The sequence below is a fragment of the Ctenopharyngodon idella genome, chromosome 13 (assembly GCF_019924925.1).
Source record: "Ctenopharyngodon idella isolate HZGC_01 chromosome 13, HZGC01, whole genome shotgun sequence".
NCBI classification, from domain to species: domain Eukaryota; kingdom Metazoa; phylum Chordata; class Actinopteri; order Cypriniformes; family Xenocyprididae; genus Ctenopharyngodon; species Ctenopharyngodon idella.
The window spans coordinates 1,485,865-1,508,651 of record NC_067232.1 but is presented as its reverse complement, the minus strand read 5'-3'; the positions used below and the strand labels follow the sequence as shown (position 1 = coordinate 1,508,651).

Here is a 22,787-nt window from a genome sequence, read left to right as displayed (position 1 = left end):
CAAGGCACTATGTAATAGAAATACACCATTAAAAAGATGGATTTTTGTTATGCATAAGCGTCGAACAAAAATCGCATGAAAATGGATCAGATAATTACAAACAATCCGGCGTGTCCACGCACAGAAGGAGAAAGCAAAGATACAGCTGTTGTGTCAGGCAATACAGCAACACTTGTCCTGTCTGACACTAATCTAGTGTGTGTTGAATACCCGGGAGTCGTCAAAAATGTGGACAGAATGCTGGAGAGCATTGGCGGTGAAGAGGGAGTATCCAAGGTGAACAGATTGCGTTGGTGCTTTAAATGAAAAAGATACATGCTTGTAGACTTTGTTCATTTAGAATGAATCTGAATTGTTGTTGCTGTATTACAGAGAGATAGTGATTTGTAAAGCAGTCTTTGTGACTTACATTAATCTTTTACATGGCTTAAATGGCTGATTTATTATCTTACAATTTGTTATTAAATGCACATTGCTTTTTAGGGGGTGTCTTCCCTTACTTGTTTCACCATGTCAACTAAAAATGTAATGTATAAAGAATAAGGAAAAGTGGTGATAAAAGTTTGAAATGATTAGTTCTTTTTATTTAATAATTACTAAGTAATATGTGTGTATATTATACTAAGTGTTACAGTGATAATATGTGTGTATATTGAGTGTTATAGTAGTTTGTATTTTAATATGCGATTTTTCTGGACAGACATATGGAGATTCTTCTAAAAGACTTGAACTCCGCTTTCGGCCGAAAGATCCTTTCTGTCATCCCGCTTATGGGAACCGCTACTCCTCCACAAACCTGCTGCTCAGAGTACGCCGCAGAACCCGCAAAGGAAACAGTTCAGAGACCCAAATCAGCATGGAGATAGTGGGACTTATAGGAACCACATATAAATTTCAAGGTATAAAAGAAAAGTCAACATTCACTTACTAGTTTTTTTTTTTTTTTTAATAATTTACTTGATATTTTGAAGAATGCTAGGGTCCAAACAACACTGTACTTTTAAAAACATATTTTGTGCTTCACAGAAGAAAGAAAGTCATTCAGGGTTGGAATGACATGGGTCATTTTGGGTGAACTATGCCTTATATAATAACCACACATTCTTATCCTTGATTCTTCAGGAATGGCTGACTTCCAGTACCTGGCAACTCACAACGATCCAGATGGCAAGCAGGTGTCTTTGTACGACAAGATTATTTTGCGCAAACCCGAGAAGAAGGAATTCTATGACAGTCCTGTGCCTCTTTTCCTTCCTCCTCCTATTTTCTCTCGTCTGGACACGGCTGTGGATTATTTCTATCGTCCAGATGTATTGCACAGGTAAGCTGGAGTAGGACCTGAATACCCAAATGAGTTGACCGGTTGCAACTGCAAATGATCCAAACTGCTCTGAGTTCAGCTGCATGTGTGTTTTTGGTGGTTTGGTTTGTTCATTGCATAATTTGTCGGCTTCCCAATAAATAGCAGGGAGACTGCAATGCAGTCTGTTCTCCTTAAAGATCATCTTATTGCCCCGAATCGGGCTCGCCGGCCAAACAATGCCATTTTTGTCAACTTTGATGACAAGACCATCCCATCAGGACCTCTAGAAGCTGCAGTGACCAGCTGGAAAAAGTTCTGTGTCCATCCTAACGACGTAAAGGTAGAGCAGCAACTCAGACAGGTTGGTAAAATGGTTCTACATGTTTTCAATGTGTTAAATCAACCATCTCCAAGATGATCACAACATTTGTTTTGAAATCAAAAAGTACAAGTATTTTATGAGGGGATAAACTAAAATCACATGGGAAAAAAATGACAGCACCGTACAAAAACATTTACTTTTTTGTACTAATTGATTATAAGAATAAAAACAATATAATATATTTTTGAGAAAAAAAATCAGATATTCATTACCGTTCAAAAGTTTAGAGGTCAGTACATTATAATGTTACAAAATTTCTATAAATGCATAGGAATAAATGACATTTTAAAATAGAAAACAGCTTAAATTGTAATATCTCACAATATTACTGATTTTAATGTGTTTCTGATCAAAGAAATGCAGTCTTGGTGAGCATAAGATTGTTTCAAAAACATTAAAAAAATCTTTCTGACCCCAAACTTTTGAATGGGAGTGTATATATGTGTTTTGAGAGTGCAGGAAGACTTGTTTACGTAATTCTCAAGGCTTCATGTGAGTGGCTGTTCGACAACCAGGGTAAAACTATAAATTTGTGTTTAAGCTGTGAAAGTCAACTATTGGACAACAATTCTGGCTTAATATAATGGGAAAATGTCCTTATCTTATCATAATCCCACCTGTTCTCCAATGCTATTTTATTTGGATATGTTGGTTAATTTGATTCCGCCTCCACAGCTTTTCGAGAAAAGGCCCATATGGTCTCGCAATGCCGTGAAGGCCAACATCAATGTTCACCCTGAGAAAATGAAGCACCTCCTCCCATATTTGGCGTACTACATGGTGAGTAGATTAACAGAGAATACTCTTTGTTTAACTTAAATACAAACCCGATTCCAAAAAAGCTGCGACACTGTACAAATTGTGAATAAAAAAGGAATGCAATAATTTACAAATCTCATAAACTTATATTTTATTCACAATAGAATATAGATAACATATCAAATGTTGAAAGTGAGACATTTTGAAATGTCATGCCAAATATTGCCTCATTTTGGATTTCATGAGAGCTACACATTCCAAAAAAGTTGGGACAGGTAGCAATAAGAGGCCGGGAACGTTAAATGTACATATAAGGAACAGCTGGAGGACCAATTTTCAACTTATTAGGTCAATTGGCAACATGATTGGGTATAAAAAGAGCCTGTCAGAGTGGCAGTGTCTCTCAGAAGTCAAGATGGGCAGAGGATCACCAATTCCCCCAATGCTGTGGCGAAAAATAGTGGAGAAATATCAGAAAGGAGTTTCTCAGAGAAAAATTGCAAAGAGTTTGAAGTTATCATCATCTACAGTGCATAATATCATCCAAAGATTCAGAGAATCTGGAACAATCTCTGTGCGTGTAAGGGTCAAGGCCGGAAAACCATACTGGATGCCCGTGATCTTTGGGCCCTTAGACGGCACTGCATCACATACAGGAATGCTACTGTAATGGAAATCACAACATGGGCTCAGGAATACTTCCAGAAAACATTGTCGGTGAACACAATCCACCGTGCCATTCGCCGTTGTCGGCTAAAACTCTGTATGTCAAAAAAGAAGCCATATCTAAACGTGATCCAGAAGCGCAGGCATTTTCTCTGGGCCAAGGCTCATTTAAAATGGACTGTGGCAAAGTGGAAACTGTTCTGTGGTCAGACGAATCAAAATTTGAAGTACTTTTTGGAAAACTGGGACGCCATGTCATCCGGACTAAAGAGGACAAGGACAACCCAAGTTGTTATCAGCGCTCAGTTCAGAAGCCTGCATCTCTGATGGTATGGGGTTGCATTAGTGCGTGTGGCATGGGCAGCTTACACATTTGGAAAGGCACCATCAATGCTGAAAGGTATATCCAAGTTCTAGAACAACATATGCTCCCATCCAGACCTCGTCTCTTTCAGGGAAGACCTTGCATTTTCCAACATGACAATGCCAGACCACATACTGCATCAATTACAACATCATGGCTGCGTAGAAGGATCCGGGTACTGAAATGGCCAGCCTGCAGTCCAGATCTTTCACCCATAGAAAACATTTGCCGCATCATAAAGAGGAAGATGCGACAAAGAAGACCTAAGACAGTTGAGCAACTAGAAGCCTGTATTAGACAAGAATGGGACAACAGTCCTATTCCTAAACTTGAGCAACTTGTCTCCTCAGTCCCCAGACGTTTGCAGACTGTTATAAAAAGAAGAGGGGATGCCACACAGTGGTAAACATGACCTTGTCCCAACTTTTTTGAGATGTGTTGATGCCATGAAATTTAAAATCAACTTATTTTTCCCTTAAAATGATACATTTTCTCAGTTTAAACATTTGATATGTCATCTATGTTGTATTCTGAATAAAATATTGAAATTTGAATTCCACATCATTGCATTCCTTTTTTATTCACAATTTGTACAGTGTCCCAACTTTTTTGGAATCGGGTTTGTATGATGTGGTATTCTTTTAAGTGTACTGTCTCCAAACCCAGCTTATTGCACAGAAAGCCATTAGTGGTGCACAGTGCAAACACTAAGTGGTACTATCAACTTTTCTGTTTGTTAGTGTGGCCTGTTTTAGCAAAATTGGTTAAAAACGTAGTGTGAGATTGGGGTGGGAAATACCTGTTTGTCTGAACTATAGGTCAAGGTTTGGTTGGTTAGCATGGCCCAGTTAGCTCCTGCTGGCAGATACTGTAACTGTACTTTTATGTTACCAAAAAGCATCCAACTCCATTGAAGGCCATTCATAAGTAACCATAAATTCCATGGTTGGCATAAAATTTGTGCAAAAAATAATGTCCCCTGGTTAGATTTGAGGTCACATAGTCAATGATTTGTTTTTTGTTTTTTTATTTTTTGATTAGTGACTAAGAATTAGTGAAAAATGGTTTTTAAAAATCAAAAAATATATAATTTTAGGATTAAATTACATTTTGATTTCCAGATCTATACAGTATATCTCTCATCCTCACTTGAAAGTAGTTTTTATGTGTAGTTAACAGGGCCGTGGAGGAGTTTGTGGGTCAGGTTTGGATATGATCCTCGAAAAACACCTGAAGCAAAAATCTACCAGGTTCTAGACTTCAGGATCCGCTACGGAATGAAACATGGTGAGCGATCATTCATAACGATCCCAAATATGAGTTATTCCTTGACATAAACATGCTCAGACTGCTATACAAAACTGTCCATAAGAGCGCAATATCTTTTTTTTGACACCATATGCGAGTATAAATGACAATACACATCATTTCTGTGATTTTATGAATTTCAGGATTTGGTGTCAATGACATGCCAGTGAAATCCAAGAGAAGTGCTTATCATTACAGCAGGCCAACCACGATCAACAGGGCAGGTACAACAACACTGACGCAAATGTTCTGGCACACAGTGTTCCCGTAAGGTGATCGTTAAATAATAATTATTAGCATTTTCCACCCCCTCTCTGACCTTTAGAATGCAGTAGGTTTTGGGTTCTAAAACTTACAGAGATTGTCTTCTAAAATTTTTATAATGTTTTTGAAAAGAAATCTCTTAAGCTCACGAAGGCTGCATTTATTTGATCAAAAATACAGTAAAACACTATAAAATATTGTGAAATAATTTTACAATTTAAAATAACTTTTCTATTTGAATATGTTTTAAAATATAATTTAGATTTTTGAGGGCAAAGCTGAATTTTCAGCATCATTACTCCAGTATTCATTGTCACATGATCCTTCAGAAATTATTTGAATATGCTGATTTGCCACTCAAGAAACATTTCTTATTACTATCAATTTTGAAAGCAGTTGTGTTGATTAATATTTTTGTGGAAATTGTGATTATTTTTTCAGGATTATTTGATAAATAAAAGGTTCAAAAGAACAGAATTTATTTAAAATAGAAATCTTTTGTAATATTATAAATGTCTTTACTGGCACTTTTGATCAATTTAATGCATCCTTGATGAATAAAAGTATTAATTTCTTTCAAAAAAAAAAAAAAAAACATGTACTGACCCCAGCTTTTGAATGGTATTGTAGTATATTAAACGCTTTAACTGCAAATGATCAAAGATTTTCATGGTAGTGGATGGTTGTTTCGTTCACTTCTTTAGTTCCTCAACCTGCTAGCGTGACTGACATCACCCAAGAGAGTTCTTCATCTTCAGGACCCAAACCTGCCACTGCTAAGTACATACTAAAGGTATTTTCAGTTATTTAATTTTTCATTTAAGTGTTATATCACAGTGGATTTTGCCTTGACCAGCAACTTATGATGAGAAAGGGTTTTAAACCAGTTTTTTGGAATTTTCTCTCAAGGAGTCTGTCTACATCTTCCGGGATGGAATGCTTCCTCCATACCGGCAGATGTTCTACCAGCTGTGTGATCTAGATGTAGAAAAGTAAGAACTTTCAACACAATCTCATTGCAATTCGTAACTATATTACATTTTTGCGAATGGGTGGCTAATTCGTACAATCTCATTTGGAAATTCGTTTTCGTTTGATCTGCTAATGTCCAGTGATGGTATGTTTAGCGGTGAACCTTCATGTTTACTTTTTTCTAAAAGTCATAAGTTTTTATACGATTCACATCATACAAATTCATATGAGACAGGGTTATTATAGTTAATTAAAACTAAAACCATTAAAACCTTTGTCACTTGAAATTTTTAACTGAAATAAATTAAAATGTAAAAAACTTATTTTAGCAACATTTTTTCATTTTCATTTAGGTTAAGTTGATGTACTAAAATAACTAAAACTAAAATGGAAATAATAATTAATAAAAACTATGACTGTGCGGATGAATATGACCCTTCACAATAGATAATGCTTTGCAATGAACTCTGTCAGAGAGCTACATATGACAATTTATCTGTTCAATAAAATACCTTACTCACCTGTAGAGTAATAAAAACACCATCTCCGCTTCGCTTTTACAACATTTCAAATCCCTCAGTTCTCGCCATCTCTGAAAAGCCAAGCTAATGTTGATTCTTGTTTTATTACAATCTGTCGCGTTCTCTTTTTGCCAGTAGACTCCAACGTTTACATTGTTGTCGTGTAAACGTGCCCTTAGCTGCTCCATGTCAACCTTTCTCACTTTTTGTGACAACTAACCTATGCCACTCCAACATGAGACACGCATTAAAGTAGCTGGAGCAACTTTTCTCTGTTTAGCGATATGACGAGACACGCATGGGCGAGTGAATTATGTACGCAATTTCCCGTGAAATCCATCTCGACAGGTCTGTAATATAAACACTTATAATGGGAAACAGGGTAAGACAAAAACACATTTTTGGATGAATATATAATATATAAATATATAATATATGATATATATAAACATCATAGTATCTCAATGATACTAAAAGAACACTGACACGAAATCACCACCTTGTAACATAGTTATGTTTTCCCATTAGATGAGGTTGGAGCTTTAATATCATTCTTTTCAATCATTCATCAAAGACCCATCCAACTCCTCGTGAGACTTTTTTTTCTTCTTTTAAGAATAAAGAATATCATCCATAAGAATGATGGAAAAGAGGAAGTGTGTGATGAGAGAGATGGCTGGTGTGTGCCCCACACGGCAGACGAGCTCAGGAATATAATTTCTGGAATGATCCAGCAATATGTCCGAGCTAGCCGCCCAGGTACAACACAAACAAACGATGCATTGTTAATTATTAAATATAATTATAGCAAAATAATATAGAAATGGCTTTATTTTTGTTGTAGCTTCATCCACCCAAAAGCCTGTAAGAACTAGACCCAAAACTGTTGACAGCGGAGAGGAGGAAGACGAAGATGATGATGATGATGAAGATTACAAGCCTTCTGATGGGAGCGAGAATGAAATGGAAACTGAGATTGCAGATTACATGTAATTCCCCTTTAGTTTCATCTTTGGAACTTGCAAAGGATTTGATGTGTAAATGTTAATGTAAAAAACTACTTTGTACACTGATAGAAATTAGTTTGACATGTTTTTTTCATTTGGATAATAAATGGTTTTGTCAAATTAACTGACTGAGCAAATTCTTTAAAAAAGAATCTGACGTACAGTAATAAGAGAGATATTATGACTAACTAAAAGTTCACTAACCGTATCAAAATAAAGTCACACAATTGTTAGTTGTATTTTTGGATACTTCTATGCATACACTGTAAAAAATTGATGTAAAAACACGGACAAATTTTGACAGTAACACACGGTTTCTTATTAAAACAGTAATATACCATTGAACACAATGCATTCTGGGTAATATTTTTCGTTTTCGAGAAAGTAGCCCACTGCAATATACTGTGAATTAACAGCGCTCAAAGTTGACACTCCAAGGCTGCGTTCCAAATTATTATAAATATTATATATATATAAATATTATTATATTATAAGGGTATTATATCCTTATTCACTATTCTCTACATTAGTTTACTAATATAGTCCACTTGACAGAGTGAATGAAAACAAATGAGTGAATTCAGACACTGATGAACACCTGCTGTTAACAAGCAGAATCACTGAAGGAAAGAGAAACAAGAACAGAAAAAAGATGAAATCACCTGAAGTTAAAAGAAGATATTAAATCTTTCAAGATTTGATTAAACAGCTCCACAAACAGCATTACCAGCTTCACTTATTACTAACCAGATTGACTTTATTTCTGTCATTCATCTATAGCAGTTCTTATAAATAAAATAAAATACATTTTTATAATAAAATGTAACAGAGGTTTAGATGTTGATGAGTTATTGTTTTGTTTGACGTTACCATGATGGCGATCGGTGTTTGCTTTATTCAGGCTCTTGACCCTTGACTTTTTAACATTAGTTTTCCTTTAGCTGCTGTAACTGTGTTCTTTAAGATACATTTGTTGTGGCAAAAAAGCCAAGAAAAAGATTCAGCTTAAAGTATATTAAATATAATGTGTTTATACAGAAAATAAATAAAAAAAAAAAAACAACCCTGAGAAATGTTCAATAGAGAAAATAAATGTGACAACTAGCCCTATTGTATTTACAAATTTCAGCAGATGGTAAATTGATTTGTTTATTGCTTTGGTTGACAAAAGTCCTTGTGACATTATCCTGCAAGGTGGCTCACATGTTTTTAATGGAAAAAAAAATGTGTTTCTGTCGTTAAGATTACACAAAGCTCTAATGAACACCACACAAATTTTCCATGAGAGTTTAACACAACTGCACACATGTTGTCCGTTTACTACAGGGACTGTGTACTTTTGGGGTAAGATATGGCTTTGGCACACCTTGAAAAAGAGATATGATTTGTCCTGTTTATAAAAGCGGACAGAACTCCCTTCAATGCCACACTTGCAGCCACTATCTGATGATGATGGCGGTGTTGAGAGTTTTCATCTCTGTTGCCCTCATCCTAGGGACAGCAAATGCAGCTTCTGTAAGTTTTAATTTGAATTCAATGAAAGCTTTTGTATTTATCAGGTTTACAGTCAATTATGCAAGACTTTGGGGATTTAAAGAGTTCATATCCATCCCAATTAAAAATATGAAAAATCAGACTTTTTTATCCTATGCAGACATTAAAATTTGAATCGGTGTAGTCACTGAAAAGTATTTTGCATATTTTTAACTTAAAAAATGGTACAAAAGCTGCCAAAAAATGGAGGCTGCCATTTCACCAGGTGTTTTTTTTATTTTTTTTATTTTTTCCAATTCATTCTGCCTTTACGTAATTTATTTCCTATATTTATAATATCTATTTTATTTTTATTGCATTATTATATTATATGCTTAACATGTTATACTTAACAGTTTATTATGTTTATATATTAGTTTAGTTTAATAATCTCCTAAGGAGATGTGATAATGGGGAAAAAATATATTTCAAATATAATTCAGATTCTGGGTTCATCTGAGGAACTTTTTGCTTGCAAAACTTTTGCGTTCACTTACAAAACTTGTACGTTTCCCAGACAGAATACAAAAGCAATGAAATATAATTTTTCCTTCCATTTTATATATTTTTTTCCCATTATCATGTCCCTTTAGGGGCAACATATTAAAGTTGAAATAGATTTTAATTAATAGACTTGATTATTTCTTCTTTAGCAATATTATAACTTACGTTATAATGTTAAACTAACGTACATAAACATAATGAAGTGTTAATCATAATAATGTTATTATATTATGCTATAATGCTATTATAATTATTTTAACTTGGTTATTTAAGTAAAATTCAAAACCTGATACTGCAGAAAAGTATTTTGTATTTTATGGTTTTCCAGCAAAAAGAATTACATGCAATGTGGCAGGAAGAGGCTAAAATGCTTAAAATACTATGCTATGCTGCAATTTCGACCAAAATGTAATTGTGAACATGTTGCAGTTGGGAGCTGTGTCCACCGAGGGAGGGATGGTACAGGGAAAGAGTCATAGTGTAGGCCTTTTCCGCTGGGTGGACGTGTTCCTGGGAATTCCTTTTGCTGCTCCACCTGGCAGATTGGCGAAGCCGGTTGCTCACCCAGGCTGGGATGGTGCGTATGTGTAACTGTCTGTCGTGCAAGCTTTTTAGGCACTGATTATTAGGCTTAGCTAGGGTCTAAAATAAGTGAGTGCATTGACAGCGTACTCTTGCTGACTCTACCTGCACAGGTGTTCTGAAAGCCAATGACTACGGACCGAGGTGTATGCAGCTCAATATTCTTGGTAATGATGTCTTGGGAAGTGAGGACTGTCTCTACCTGAACATCTGGGTCCCTCAGGGAAGTTCTGGTAATGCAAGCCTGTTCTAATTCACAAGAAAAATAAGTATGCTAAAGGGATCATTTACCCAAAAAAGAGAGAAAAGAAAATGCTGTCACCATTTACATTTTTGTCCATACAAGGAAAGTCAGTGTGGTCCAATGTTGATTTGACAGAATTTTTTTACTTTTTGATGAACTAGCCCTTTAAGACATAAGTAGTCATATGTATTAATTTATCCTGTCTGGTTTGAAACCTCCTTTTTTGCAGTGTCTACCAATTTGCCTGTTATGGTGTTCATCTATGGTGGTGCCTTCCTGATGGGTGGTGGTCAGGGCGCAAACTTTTTGAGCAACTACCTGTATGACGGACAGGAGATTGCAGACAGAGGAAATGTCATCGTGGTGACATTCAACTACCGTGTTGGAGCCCTCGGATTCCTCAGCAGCGGAGATGCAGAAGCACCTGGTAAATTTCATTTGAATATATAAATCATACAAATATGATACATCACAGTAGAAGGGGAAAAAACGCAACCCAAAGGGAACAGATTACCTAAGGGAAAAAATAGAAAAATTATATTCGTAAACAGTATGCTTCAATGCTTTTGCTAGCGAACGCAGATTCTCGGGGGAACGCAATGTTTTTCAAGTGTATGCGAACATTGATATTTATTAATTTTTCCATCATGCAGTGAAATTACGAAGCACTTAAAGGGACATTGTGTTTTAAGAAGTGAGATGGGAGGGAAAATGGTATGTTAAAGGGTTAGTTCACCCAAAAATGAAAATGCTGTAATTAAAGGATTAGTTTACTTTCATATAAAATTTTCCTGATAATTTACTCACCCCCATGTCATCCAAGATGTTCATGTCTTTCTTTCTTCAGTCGAAAAGAAATTAAGGTTTTTGATGAAAACATTCCAGGATTATTCTCCTTATAATGGACTTCAATGGCCTCCAAACGGTTGAAGGTCAAAATTATAGTTTCAGTGCAGCTTCAAAGGGCTTTAAACGATACCAGACGAGGAATAAGGGTCTTATCTAGCGAAACGTTCGGTCATTTTCGAAAAAAATTTAAATGTATATGCTTTATATAAACAAATGATCGCCTTCCAAGTGTTTCCGCCAAAACCGTACTTTCGTATTCTTCAAAAAGCTTACACTGTATGTCCTACGCCTTCCCTATTCTACTTACGGACAAAATGTAACTGGCGCTGCGTTCATTTCGTAAGTAGAATAGGGAAGGCGTAGGACATACAGCGCAAAGAATACGAAAGTACGGTTTTGGCGGAAACACTTGGAAGGCGATCATTTGTTTATATAAAGCATATACATTTACATTTTTTTCGAAAATGGCCGATCGTTTCGCTAGATTAGACCCTTATTCCTCGTCTGGTATCGTTTAAAGCCCTTTGAAGCTGCACTGAAACTATAATTTTGACCTTCAACCGTTTGGAGGCCATTGAAGTCCATTATAAGGAGAATAATCCTGGAATGTTTTCATCAAAAACCTTAATTTCTTTTCGACTGAAGAAAGAAAGACATGAACATCTTGGATGACATGGGGGTGAGTAAATTATCAGGAAAATTTTATATGAAAGTGAACTAATCCTTTAATTACTCACCCTCATGTCATTCCAAACCCGTAAGACTTTCCTTCATCTTCGGAACACAAATGAAGATCTTAATGAAATCTGAGAGCTTTCTGTCCCTTCGTAGACGCGACTACCACTTTGTAGATCGTAAAAACTAATCTTTATGAATTGAGTGGTTTAGTCCAGACTTTCTAAAGAGACTCGGTCGCTTTATATGATGAACAGATTTAATTTAGGCTCTTATTCACATATAAACATTAATTAGCGAACATAAAAGATCAACGAACCGGCTTGTTCTTGCGGAAGCTCAAAGTGCTGTGTAACACACGAGAATGAACCTCATTGGTTCTTGCACATAAAGGGAACACGTTTGTGCTTCAGTTTACCACAACTGATGTGAGTTGAATGTTTATGTGAATAAAAGCCTAAATTCAAACTGTTCATCATATAAAATGGAGGGACAGAAAGCTCTCAGATTTCATAAAAAAACTTCATTTGTGTTCTGAAGATTAATAAAAGTCTTACGAGTTTGGAATGGCATGAGAGTAATTAATGACTATATTTTTTATTTTTGGGTGAACTAACGCTTTAATGCTTTTCCTTTCACTTGCAAAATGTTTGCGTGCCCCGGAGAAACTTTTCGTTTGCTCACAAAACTTTTGAAAAAAGTTTTTTGGGGGAACACATAAGTTTTTCTAGGGAATGCAAAGGTTTTGTGAGTGAACACAAATTTTTTTGATGGAACACAAAACTTTTGCAAGAGATTTTTCCACCACCATATCCCTTTAGGGGCTCAGTTCCTTCTCTGTTTGGAGCATAGTGATGGGGAAAATGAGTTGAAAACTATATGCCAATGCTTTTGCATTCTCTTGCAAAACTTTTGTGTTCCTGAGAAAACTTTGCTTTTGTTCACAAACCTTTTGCATTCCCCTTAAACTTTTTTGAGGAAACGTTTGCGAGAGAACTGCAAGCCAATTCAAAGCCCCTAAAGGTGATGAAAAAATATGAGGAAAAATTATACATTAATGCTTTTGCGTTCTCTTGCAAATGTTTTGTGGTCCCCCAAGAAAAAACGTCTTTGTGAGCAAACGCAAAGTTTCTTGGGGGAACACAAAAGTTTTGCAAGAGAATGCAAAAGCATTGGCATATAGTTTTCAACTCATTTTTCCCATCACTATGCTCCGTACAGACTTGTTGACTTGATTCCACTGTATAGATTGTATACGTATGGATTGATTCATTGATTGTAGTATTTAAATGATGATCTAAGCATGTCTTGGTCAATAGGAAACTATGGCCTATGGGATCAGCACGCCGCTATCTCTTGGGTACACAGGAACATCAGGGCTTTCGGTGGCAATCCAGACAACATCACTATCTTTGGCGAGTCAGCAGGTGGAGCCAGCGTAAACTTCCAGGTGCTGCATGCTTATGTATTACATTTTAATGAGTGGGTGTACATGTGCTGTTCTACCTATATTTGCTAGGACGAGGCCATTTTTGTTGAAGTGTTGAAGTAGGCCTTGTTATTTAGGCTCATAAATTGGCTAAATATTTGTTTTCACTTTAAATCTAATGGCAATAGGGTTGTGTGAGGGCTTGGTTTATTAGTATGGAAACCATTAGAGGTCCTCTTTAATATAGGTTGAAGGTTTTAAGGTGTGTTGTGTTTCCCATCCTGCACAGATTCTTACCCCTAAAAACAAGGGCCTGATCCGCAGAGCTATCTCACAGAGTGGTGTTGCTCTCTGTCCCTGGGCCGTCAACAGAAATCCACGTAAATCTGCTGAGGAGGTGCGCTTGATCTTCATGAATGTCCCACATTGCTGAATACTCATTATAAAACAGACCTAGTACATTGTGTGGGGGGTGGGGGGTGGGGGGGGGGGGGGGGGGGGGGGGGGGTGTTATTTACTCTCATTCCCAACCTTTTGCATAACTCTTTACTGTACACTTGTTAGTGTTTACTTAGTGAAGTCACCTGGTCTGTTTCACATACAGACTGGCATTTCAATGATTTTGGTCAGTTAATAATTAATATCACAACTTGCTTTATTTCTACAGTTACAATTATTTCTTCAAAACTATATGGGTAAATTATTATTTTTTGTGCACCTTTAGATCGCAAAGAAGGTAGGATGTCCCATTGATAGCGGGATGGTGGCTTGTCTGAAGAGGACAGATCCAAAGACTGTAACTCTTGCTGGGAATGTGAATTTCGTTACATCTTCTAGTGGTAAGAAAATGGCTGCTTGTGCAGTTTTAGCCCTTTACATGCTTTTTATAGCAATAGTTAAACCTAAATCAAAATTCAGTCATCATTTACTCACTCTCATATAGTTCCAAACCTGCACAACAAGTCGTTCTTTTCTATATAATTACAAAGAATGGGAATACCAAAATTTTCAGTGAACAAGGTTGTGTGTAAAAGTCATGCAGGTTTGGAAAGACTTGAAGGTGAGTAAATGATGACATGATTTTCATTTTTTAGTGAACTATCCCTTTAAAATGGTTAAACTGCTGCTTAAAACCACAGTAAATGCAACGCAAAGTCAAAAGATCAAATGTGACAATCTTTTCCAGATCCCATTGTGCACAAACTGGCTCTGTCCCCCGTCATCGATGGGGACTTCCTCCCTGGTGAGCCTCAAACCCTTTTCTCTAATGCTGCTGACATTGACTACATCGCTGGAGTCAATGACATGGACGGCCACATCTTTGCCACCCTTGATGTCCCCTCTATCAACAATGCTCTGGTGTCCACCCCTGTGTAAGTGTGCTACATCAAAGAGTCATCTGGAATCATTTTGAGAATTTTTAAAGACCCCATGAAATCAGAAGCAGAGTTTTGTGGCTTTTATGTCTGTTAGCTTTGAGGCCATCTATATGCTAGCGTAAAGTTAAAAGTTGGCAAAAGTAAGCTTTAGCAGACACATACTACAATTTGTTTTCTGGCCACAATATATTTCAAACATATGCTTAATATCTGTAAAAAAAAAAAAAAAAAAAAGTCCAGCTTAAGGAATATACAGGTGCTGGTCATATAATTAGAATATCGTAAAAAACTTCATTTTTTTATTGTAAATTATTTTAAAAAATGAAACTTTCATATATTCTAGATTCCCTACATGTAAAGTAAAACATTTCAAAAGTTTGTTTTTTTTTAAATTTGTTGATTAGAGCGTACAGCTAATGAAAGTCCAAAATCCAGTATCTCAAAATATTAGAATACTTACATTTGATTTTCATTAAATGACCATCCCTACAGTATAAATTCCGGGTATCTTTTGTTCTTTGAAACCACACTAATGGGGAAGACTGCTGACTTGGCAATGGTCCAGGAGACAATCATTGACACCCTCCACAAAGAGAGTAAGTCACAGAAGGTCATTACTGAATGGGGTGGCTGTTTACAGAGTGATGTATCAAAGCATATTAAATGCAAAGTTGACTGGAAGGAAGAAATTGGGTAGGCAAAGGTGCACAAGCAACAGGGATGACCGCAAGCTTGAGAATACTGTCAAGTAAAGCCGATTCAAACACTTGGGAGAGCTTCACAATGAGTAGAATGAAGCCGGAGTCAGCGCATCAAGAGTCACCACACTCAGACATCTTCAGGAAAAGGACTACCAAGCCACTTCTGAACCAGAGACAACGTCAGAAGCATCTTACCTGGGCTAAGGAGAAAAAGAACTGGACAGTGAACAGTGGTCGAAAGTCCTCTTTTCAGATAAAAGTAAATTTTGCATTTCATGTTGAAATCATGGTCCCAGAGTCTGAAGGAAGACTGGAGAGGCACAGAATCCAAGCTGCTTGAAGTCTAGTGTGAAGTTTCTGAAGTCAGTAATGATTTGGGGGGGCCGTGACGTCTGCTGGTGTTGGTCCATTGTGTTTTATCAAGTGCAAAGTCAATGCAGCCATCTTCCAGGAGATTTTGGAGCACTTTATGCTTCCATCTGCTGACAAGCTTTATGGAGATGCTGATTTCCTTTTCCAGCAGGACTTTAGCACCTGCCCACAGTGCAAAAACCACTTCCAAGTGGTTTGCTGACCATTATATTACTGTGCTTTATTGGCCAGCCAATATGCCTGACCTGAATCTATGGGATATTTTCAAGAGAAAGATGAGAAACAGTCGATCCAACAATATACAGATGATCTGAAGGCTCAATAGTGCCTCAGCAGTGCCACAGGCTGATCACTTCCATGCCACACTTCACTGATGCAGTAATTTGTGCTAGGAGCAAGTCATTTGCTGTAATATGTCCTGCCGATCAAGTATTGAATGCACAAAAGAACATACTTTAAAGAACTTGAACTTTTCTGTTTTGCAAATCCATTTTTTGATTGATCTTAGGAAATATTCTAATATTTTGAAATACTGGATTTTGGACTTTCATGAGCTGTACGCTCTAATCATCAAATTTAAAAAAAAAACTTTTGAAATGTTTTACTTTACATGTAGGGAATCTAGAATATATGAAAGTTTCAATTTTAAAAATAATTTATAATAAAAAAATGAACTTTTTGATGATATTCTAATTATATGACCAGCACCTGTATTTGACAAATTCGAAAAAAATCATTACAACCTTCAAGTGGTAAAATTACTAAAATATATTACAAAATGTACTTTAAGGGCAAGAAAATATATGTTCAATCTTAAAATGCAATTTGAATTTTTTTGAACAATATTAATATATTTAGATTAAAAAACAATAAATAGACAAAAAATATTAGGAAATATAAGTAACTAAAACATGCATCTATAAGTAAACAAATTTTAACATCTACTTTAGTAATATGTTTATGGCAATTTTTTCTATATTTTGAAATAAAAAAAAATACATTATTGTTCAAAAGTTTGGGGTAGGTAAGATGTTTTTGATAGAAGTTTCGTATGCTCACCAAGGCTGAATTTATTTGATCAAAAATACAATAAACACTAATATTGTGAAATATTATTACAATTTAAAATAACTGTTTTCTATTTTAATATATTTTAAAATGTAATTTATTTCTGTGATGGCAAAGCTGAATTTTCAGCATCATTACTCCAGTCTTCTGTGTCACATGATCCTTCAGAAAGCATTTAAAATGCTGATTTGTTGCTCAAGAAACATTTCTTATTATTATCAATTTTGAACAGTTGTGCTGCTTAATATTTCTGTGGAAACATCATTTTTTTCAAGACTTACTGATAGAATAGAAAGTTCAAAAGGACAGCATTTATTTGAAATAGAAATCTTATGTAACATTATATATGTCTTTACTGACATATTTGATCAATTTAATGCATCCTTCCCGATGCATTAAATTATTATTTTTTTTTTAAATTGTACTGATTCCAAACTTTTAAACAGTAAAGTATATCTGAAAAATATACTGTATGGGAATATCATAGACTGTATAAAACAATGGACGTTGTGTCCGTGACATCACCCGTAGGTTTCTCAAGAGCATTTTTGAAGCCCAAAGTGGGCGGAGCCGGCCGTCACCATCTTAGCAGCATGTCACTGTGCGTCACTCCCGGATAACCAAAAATGGGCAAAGAGGCGGGACGTGGGTGGAATTAGCTGAGGTGATGTGACGGCTAACAGACAGCAGACAAACGGCTAGTAGTGACAGCAGTGGCAATCCACCTGTCACTCAAGTGTCCTTAATTATGCAGAACTTAAAGCTTAATATAATTTAAATGGATAAGTTATAAAAAAATTCACCCCCCTCACAGTTGTCATGAAGGGCAAAATGAGCTATATAGACCAAAACCACTTTTTGTGCCAGGCTGTAAACATATTTTTTTCTGCTGTAAAGTTGGGCATTTTAACATGGGGGGTCTATGGGACTGACTCCCTTTTCGAGCCTGGCTCTAGCAGCCAGTCAATGAATTGCAGTTTAAGTCACTTCCATGTTGGTTTCAAGAGAGAGAACGGAAGATTGCCTCTTGGGGAAATATACACATTTAAAAGTTACAATCTTTGTTTCTGGAAAAACAGTGATGTAAGATAAAGGGAACTGGCCTTTCAACAAAGGCCCTGTTTACACCTGGTATTTAGATGCGTTTTGGTCGATCGGATCACAAGTAAACGAGGAAGAGACACATACCCGTTTACACCTGGTGTTTTAAATGTATTTTCAGATCTTTCGATCTAATGGACAAAATAAGCTTACGCAATTTACATATGAACATGTCCAGAGACAACGGAAAAACATGGAGAGCAGCAGCTTTCGTTTTTGCTCTGATAGCCGCAAGACCAGCCGAACATGGTGAGTGTTAGAAATCGAGAAAGAACATTGTGCTTGGTACGTTTTTTTGTCTTCAAACCAAACTTGGGTCTTCGGCCGACAACGTTTAAATCACATCTGGCTAACGCGCTTCATATGATGTTTACGCATTAGATCAGTAGGCGGAGAGGAGGCGGTCTTTTGTGGCTGTTTGAACGCATTCGACCACATGAGTGTTTACACTACGGAAACAATCCGGTCAAATGCGTTTTCGACTACCTCTGGAAGTGGTAGAAAGTGTATTTAGCGTCATCCACTTGTGATCCGATCGACCAAAATGCATCTTAATACCCAGTGTAAACAAGGTCAAAGGTACAAGCTGATGTGTCCTGTGCAGAAAACTGCTTCTGTGTAGTCATTTCATGGGGCCTTTAATGGTCCAAACAAAAACATGATTTCAAAAAAACTGCTATTGATTTATAACAGGGCGGATGTTAGGGCTCTCTCGATTTCCCTGTCTGAAGCTAGAGGACAAGAGGCTGGTATCGCAACTTATCAGGCGTACACGGCCAATTGGGGTAGTAACCCTAGTGATAAGGATATTAAGAAAACAGTTGTGGACATTGAGACGGACTACATCTTCCTGGTGCCAACCCAGACGGCCCTGTACCTCCACACTGACCATGCCAAGTAAGCTGACTTTATCGTCTTATTTACTGACCTCTAAAATGTGAACTGAATAGTAGAAACCTTAAAACAACATTTTTTTCTCCATTAGAACTGCACGAACCTACTCCTACCTGTTCAGTGAGCCCTCTCGCATGCCTATCTTCCCGCTCTGGATGGGTGCCGATCACGCTGACGACCTGCAGTATGTGTTTGGGAAGCCTTTCACCACTCCTTTGGGCTACTTTCCTCGCCATCGTGACGTCTCCAGATACATGATTGCCTACTGGACCAATTTTGCTCAAACTGGGTATATAAACATAAAAATACTAACAATATTAAAATACTTCATCTTATTCCACTTTGTGGATGTGTAGAGGCAACTATAATAATTTAATATATATAATATATGAGTACTATGGTACTAGGCCTATCTATAGTTGTGCAATTCCAATTGGTGCCACTATTGAAAATTGGAGAATGGAGATACTATTATAGTTTTTCATTTTTATAGTAAATATATTTATATTACAGTTTTTTTCCATTTCATTTTAATTTCTGTTAAAGTTTTAGTAATTTTTACTGAGCCCCTAAAGGGACATGGTGGTGAAAAAAATATGAGATGGAAGGAAAAAATATGTTTTAAAACTTTTGCGTTCTCTCACAAAACTTTTGTTCCCCCGAGAAACTTTGCAATCGCCTGTAAAACATTTGCGTTTCCCTGAAAAACTTTGCTTTCTCTCGCAGAACTTTTGCGTTTTCTCACAAAAACTTTTTACAATGTTCCCCCAAGAAACGTTGTGTTCACCCGCAAAACATTTGCGTTCCCCTAAAAAAATTGCGTTCTCTCACGAAACTTTTGCGTTCCCGCAAAAACTTTGTAAAGAACTCAAAAGTTTTGCGAGAAAACGCAAAGCTTCTCAAAGGAATGCAAACATTTTGCGCGCGAACGTAAAGTTTCTTGCTGTTATGCAAAACATAAGAGAACGCAAAAGCATTGAAATATAATTTTTCTTCCCATCTTGTATTTTTTAGGGGCTCTGTAAATTTTGCTGTGTGTTTTAGTCATTTGTATTAGTTAGGTTTTTTTCATTTATGTATAGTTCAGGGGTGTCCAAACCTGCTCCTGGAGGGCCACTGTCCTGTAGAGTTTAGTTCCAACCCCAATTAAACACATCTGAACCAATTAATCAAGGTCTAACTAAGCATGCTAGAAACTCCCAGGCATGTGTTTTGAGGTAATTTGGAGCTAAACTCTATAGGACAGTCGCCCTCCAGGAGCAGGTTTTTAATATTTAGTTTAGTAGATGAAATAAAATTAAAATGAGAAGTGTTGCTTGGACAACGAGCTGAAATAAAAGTCTGCATTTTCTATATTTTATTTTATTTCAAGTAACAAAAATATTGTTTAATTGTTTTAGACAAGTATAATAACCCTGGTGTTACTTGTGGTGCATAATGATAGCCAAAATGTCTCTTTGTTTGTCTCTTTCTCTTTCCCTCACAGTGACCCTAACAAAGGTGAGTCCAGTGTTCCTGTAACCTGGCCTGAGTTCGCAGGCACTGGCCATAAGTACCTAGACATACACAACAGTATGAACAAGAACAGTGTGAAGGAGATGTTGAGAACGCGTTTGGTTTACTACTGGACTACCGTCTTTTCCAGCTACCCTACTGTCAAGAAGAACTGAGCAATGCTAACCTGACTACAAAATCATTTAGCAGTTAATATCATGCTAAGATTCATGCAATAAACAAAATATATGATGATCAACAACAGTTTTTTCTTTATTAACTTGCCATGACATCAAAAGAATGCTGTTTGGTGTTCAAGTTAGCTGAGAGAAAGTTTACTAAAGAATTTTCTTATCAGTTAACATCATTTCTAAGATTCTTAGATAGCTCTAGCTCTCAAATTCCACTCCTGGAGGGCCACTGACCTGCAGAGTTTAGCTCCAACCAGATCCAAAACACCTGCCTGGAAGTTTGTAGCAGTGATGATCTTAATATTGAGAGATGCAAGGGCCCGTGCTCTAGCATTAAAAAAAGCGTAACCGCTAACTTGGATCACGTGTGCCTTGATAACCAATCATATTACAGCCTTGAAGCCACTCAATTTCGTTCAGAGTTGTGCGACAGTCAGTCACTGTTTGAGGATACCATAGAAATGAATGAAAAGTGCCGTAAACTGAATCCTACCAGTCACACAATTGTCCATGACTTGTCTTATAAAACAGCATTTTTTTTTTTTTGCTGTAAAATCTAAAAATAGATCAATCCAAAATGAATGTTTATGAGCAAACATATTGAAGCTGATTGGCTGTCGATTCATTAAAGGTGAGCTATAATGCCCCTTTTACAAGATGTAATATAAGTCTCTGGTGTCCCCAGAATGTGTCTGTGAAGTTTCAGCTCAAAATACCCCACAGATAATTTATTATAGTTTGTCAAATTTGCCCCTATTTGGGTGTGAGCAAAAACACACAGTTTTTGTGTGTGTCCCTTTAAATGCAAATAAGCTGCTGCTCCCGGCCCCCTTTCCAGAAAAGGGTGGAGCTTTAACAGCTCGCGCTTCACTTGCTCAACAACAACAAAGCTGGAGAATCTCACGCAGCCAAAATGATGATTGTCAGTAACAGTGTTCAGCCTTACATTGCTCAAACCGGAGTCGGACACTGATGGAGAGACTCAGGAAGAAGTTACAACTTATAGAATGCAACTGGACATTTCTGAATGATTAGTGGGCCAGGGTTTATGTAAATTTTGGGGTTTGTGATGCCACCAACGCAGGAAGAAGCTTGTTGTAGTCCTTAAAAAGTCATTTCTGTAAAAGAAAATATCTCCCTTTGCATTGAACTTTGAGCATCAGAACTGTGCCGATGTTGTTTATGGTCAAACAGCAACATTATACACTAACTAAAGTTTAAAAAGTGGCATCATAATCAAGGACCCCTTTGTGGGTCTTTGTGATAAGCTTTTTCCTCACAAAAGTGGTTTATTCAGCGTAGTGAAGCCTCTCCTCCATTGACATCCATTAAAATCCGGACTCTTGTCTCCTTCCCTGCGAACCACAGCGTTAAGGTTGCAGGCTTGTGGCTTTGTTTGTAGAAATCCTGAAGACCTTGATTAGCTGGTTCAAGTGTGTTTAATTGTGATTGGAGCTGAACTCTGAGAGACAGTGGCACTCCAGGAACTGAGTTTGACTAAATTAATACAGTTATCTAGTGATATTGTTGGTAAATGTGGAGACTGTTCCTTGGGAATGGTCACATAACCCTAAACAACCACTGCAATCACAGCATTAGATAGAACAAACATTGGTGCTATCTTTACCCTTTATGACTGAATTTAGACAGGACGTCACTGGAAAACAGGCCACAAGCAGCTGGAACAAAGAAAGAATATATATATATATATATATATATATAATTATTTTCTTTCTCCATAGTACCTTTTAACCCTAGGATTATTCAGGTAGGGTAAGGAATGTCAAATCTAGTCTAAACCATAAGATACTCACCTGCCGGCAGGTTGAAGTTCTTCAGGAATGACGTAGAAGACTACCTTGTGGTTGTTCTTTGTCGAGGCTCAGTTTGTAGTTATAAGTAAAGTCTCACGGAAGGCAAACGTAACAATAAAATATCTCTTTTATTGATTACAATACAAAGCAGTTAATGCAAAATAAAACTTAAATCAGCTTAAGCTAAAAAGCTCTATATCCTAGCTTTACCCAGCAATATTGGAGATGCTGTTAAGCGCCCCTCGTTAGGGTATCAGGTGTCCTTCTACGCTTAATGCAGGCAGCATCTGAGGAGGCCTTTTACTCTTCAGACTTTTATACTAATTTTTGGGACATTCCAACTTCATATTATTCATCAATTGATCAATGTGTCTGATCCAGTCTTCCTGCTGTAGGCATATCAGTCTCTGT

The 22,787-nt window shown here is 36.7% G+C and overlaps 2 protein-coding genes across 2 annotated transcripts; both read left to right on the top strand.

Annotated features, from left to right (window-relative positions):
- Positions 1 to 29: 29 nt before the first annotated feature.
- On the top strand, positions 30 to 7,670 carry LOC127524500 (general transcription factor 3C polypeptide 5-like). The gene is made up of 11 exons (XM_051916031.1): positions 30 to 276; positions 701 to 899; positions 1,123 to 1,321; positions 1,466 to 1,664; positions 2,361 to 2,465; positions 4,647 to 4,761; positions 4,926 to 5,006; positions 5,751 to 5,839; positions 5,956 to 6,038; positions 7,156 to 7,298; positions 7,384 to 7,670. The coding sequence occupies exons 1-11, from the start codon at positions 76 to 78 to the stop codon at positions 7,530 to 7,532; spliced, it is 1,563 nt and encodes a 520-aa protein (XP_051771991.1). The 5' UTR covers positions 30 to 75; the 3' UTR covers positions 7,533 to 7,670.
- Positions 7,671 to 8,892: 1,222 nt separating this feature from the next.
- On the top strand, positions 8,893 to 20,633 carry LOC127524499 (bile salt-activated lipase-like). The gene is made up of 11 exons (XM_051916030.1): positions 8,893 to 9,061; positions 10,013 to 10,160; positions 10,279 to 10,398; positions 10,639 to 10,836; positions 13,253 to 13,383; positions 13,652 to 13,759; positions 14,087 to 14,201; positions 14,549 to 14,735; positions 18,677 to 18,880; positions 18,969 to 19,166; positions 20,364 to 20,633. Exons 1-11 carry the CDS (start codon positions 8,927 to 8,929, stop codon positions 20,545 to 20,547), a joined length of 1,728 nt encoding a protein of 575 aa, XP_051771990.1. The 5' UTR covers positions 8,893 to 8,926; the 3' UTR covers positions 20,548 to 20,633.
- The last annotated feature ends 2,154 nt before the right edge of the window (positions 20,634 to 22,787 follow it).

Excerpts from the sequence above, each read along its gene's own strand:
- LOC127524500 (XM_051916031.1), top strand. The coding sequence starts at position 76 with ATGAAAATGGATCAGATAATTACAAACAATCCGGCGTGTCCACGCACA. Across the intron at positions 1,322-1,465 it reads CGTCCAGATGTATTGCACAG|CAGGGAGACTGCAATGCAGT; the intron begins GTAAGCTGGAGT and ends CCCAATAAATAG. Across the intron at positions 5,007-5,750 it reads AACCACGATCAACAGGGCAG|TTCCTCAACCTGCTAGCGTG; the intron begins GTACAACAACAC and ends TCACTTCTTTAG.
- LOC127524499 (XM_051916030.1), top strand. The coding sequence starts at position 8,927 with ATGATTTGTCCTGTTTATAAAAGCGGACAGAACTCCCTTCAATGCCAC. Across the intron at positions 10,161-10,278 it reads TGCTCACCCAGGCTGGGATG|GTGTTCTGAAAGCCAATGAC; the intron begins GTGCGTATGTGT and ends CTACCTGCACAG. Across the intron at positions 18,881-18,968 it reads CTCCACACTGACCATGCCAA|AACTGCACGAACCTACTCCT; the intron begins GTAAGCTGACTT and ends TTTCTCCATTAG.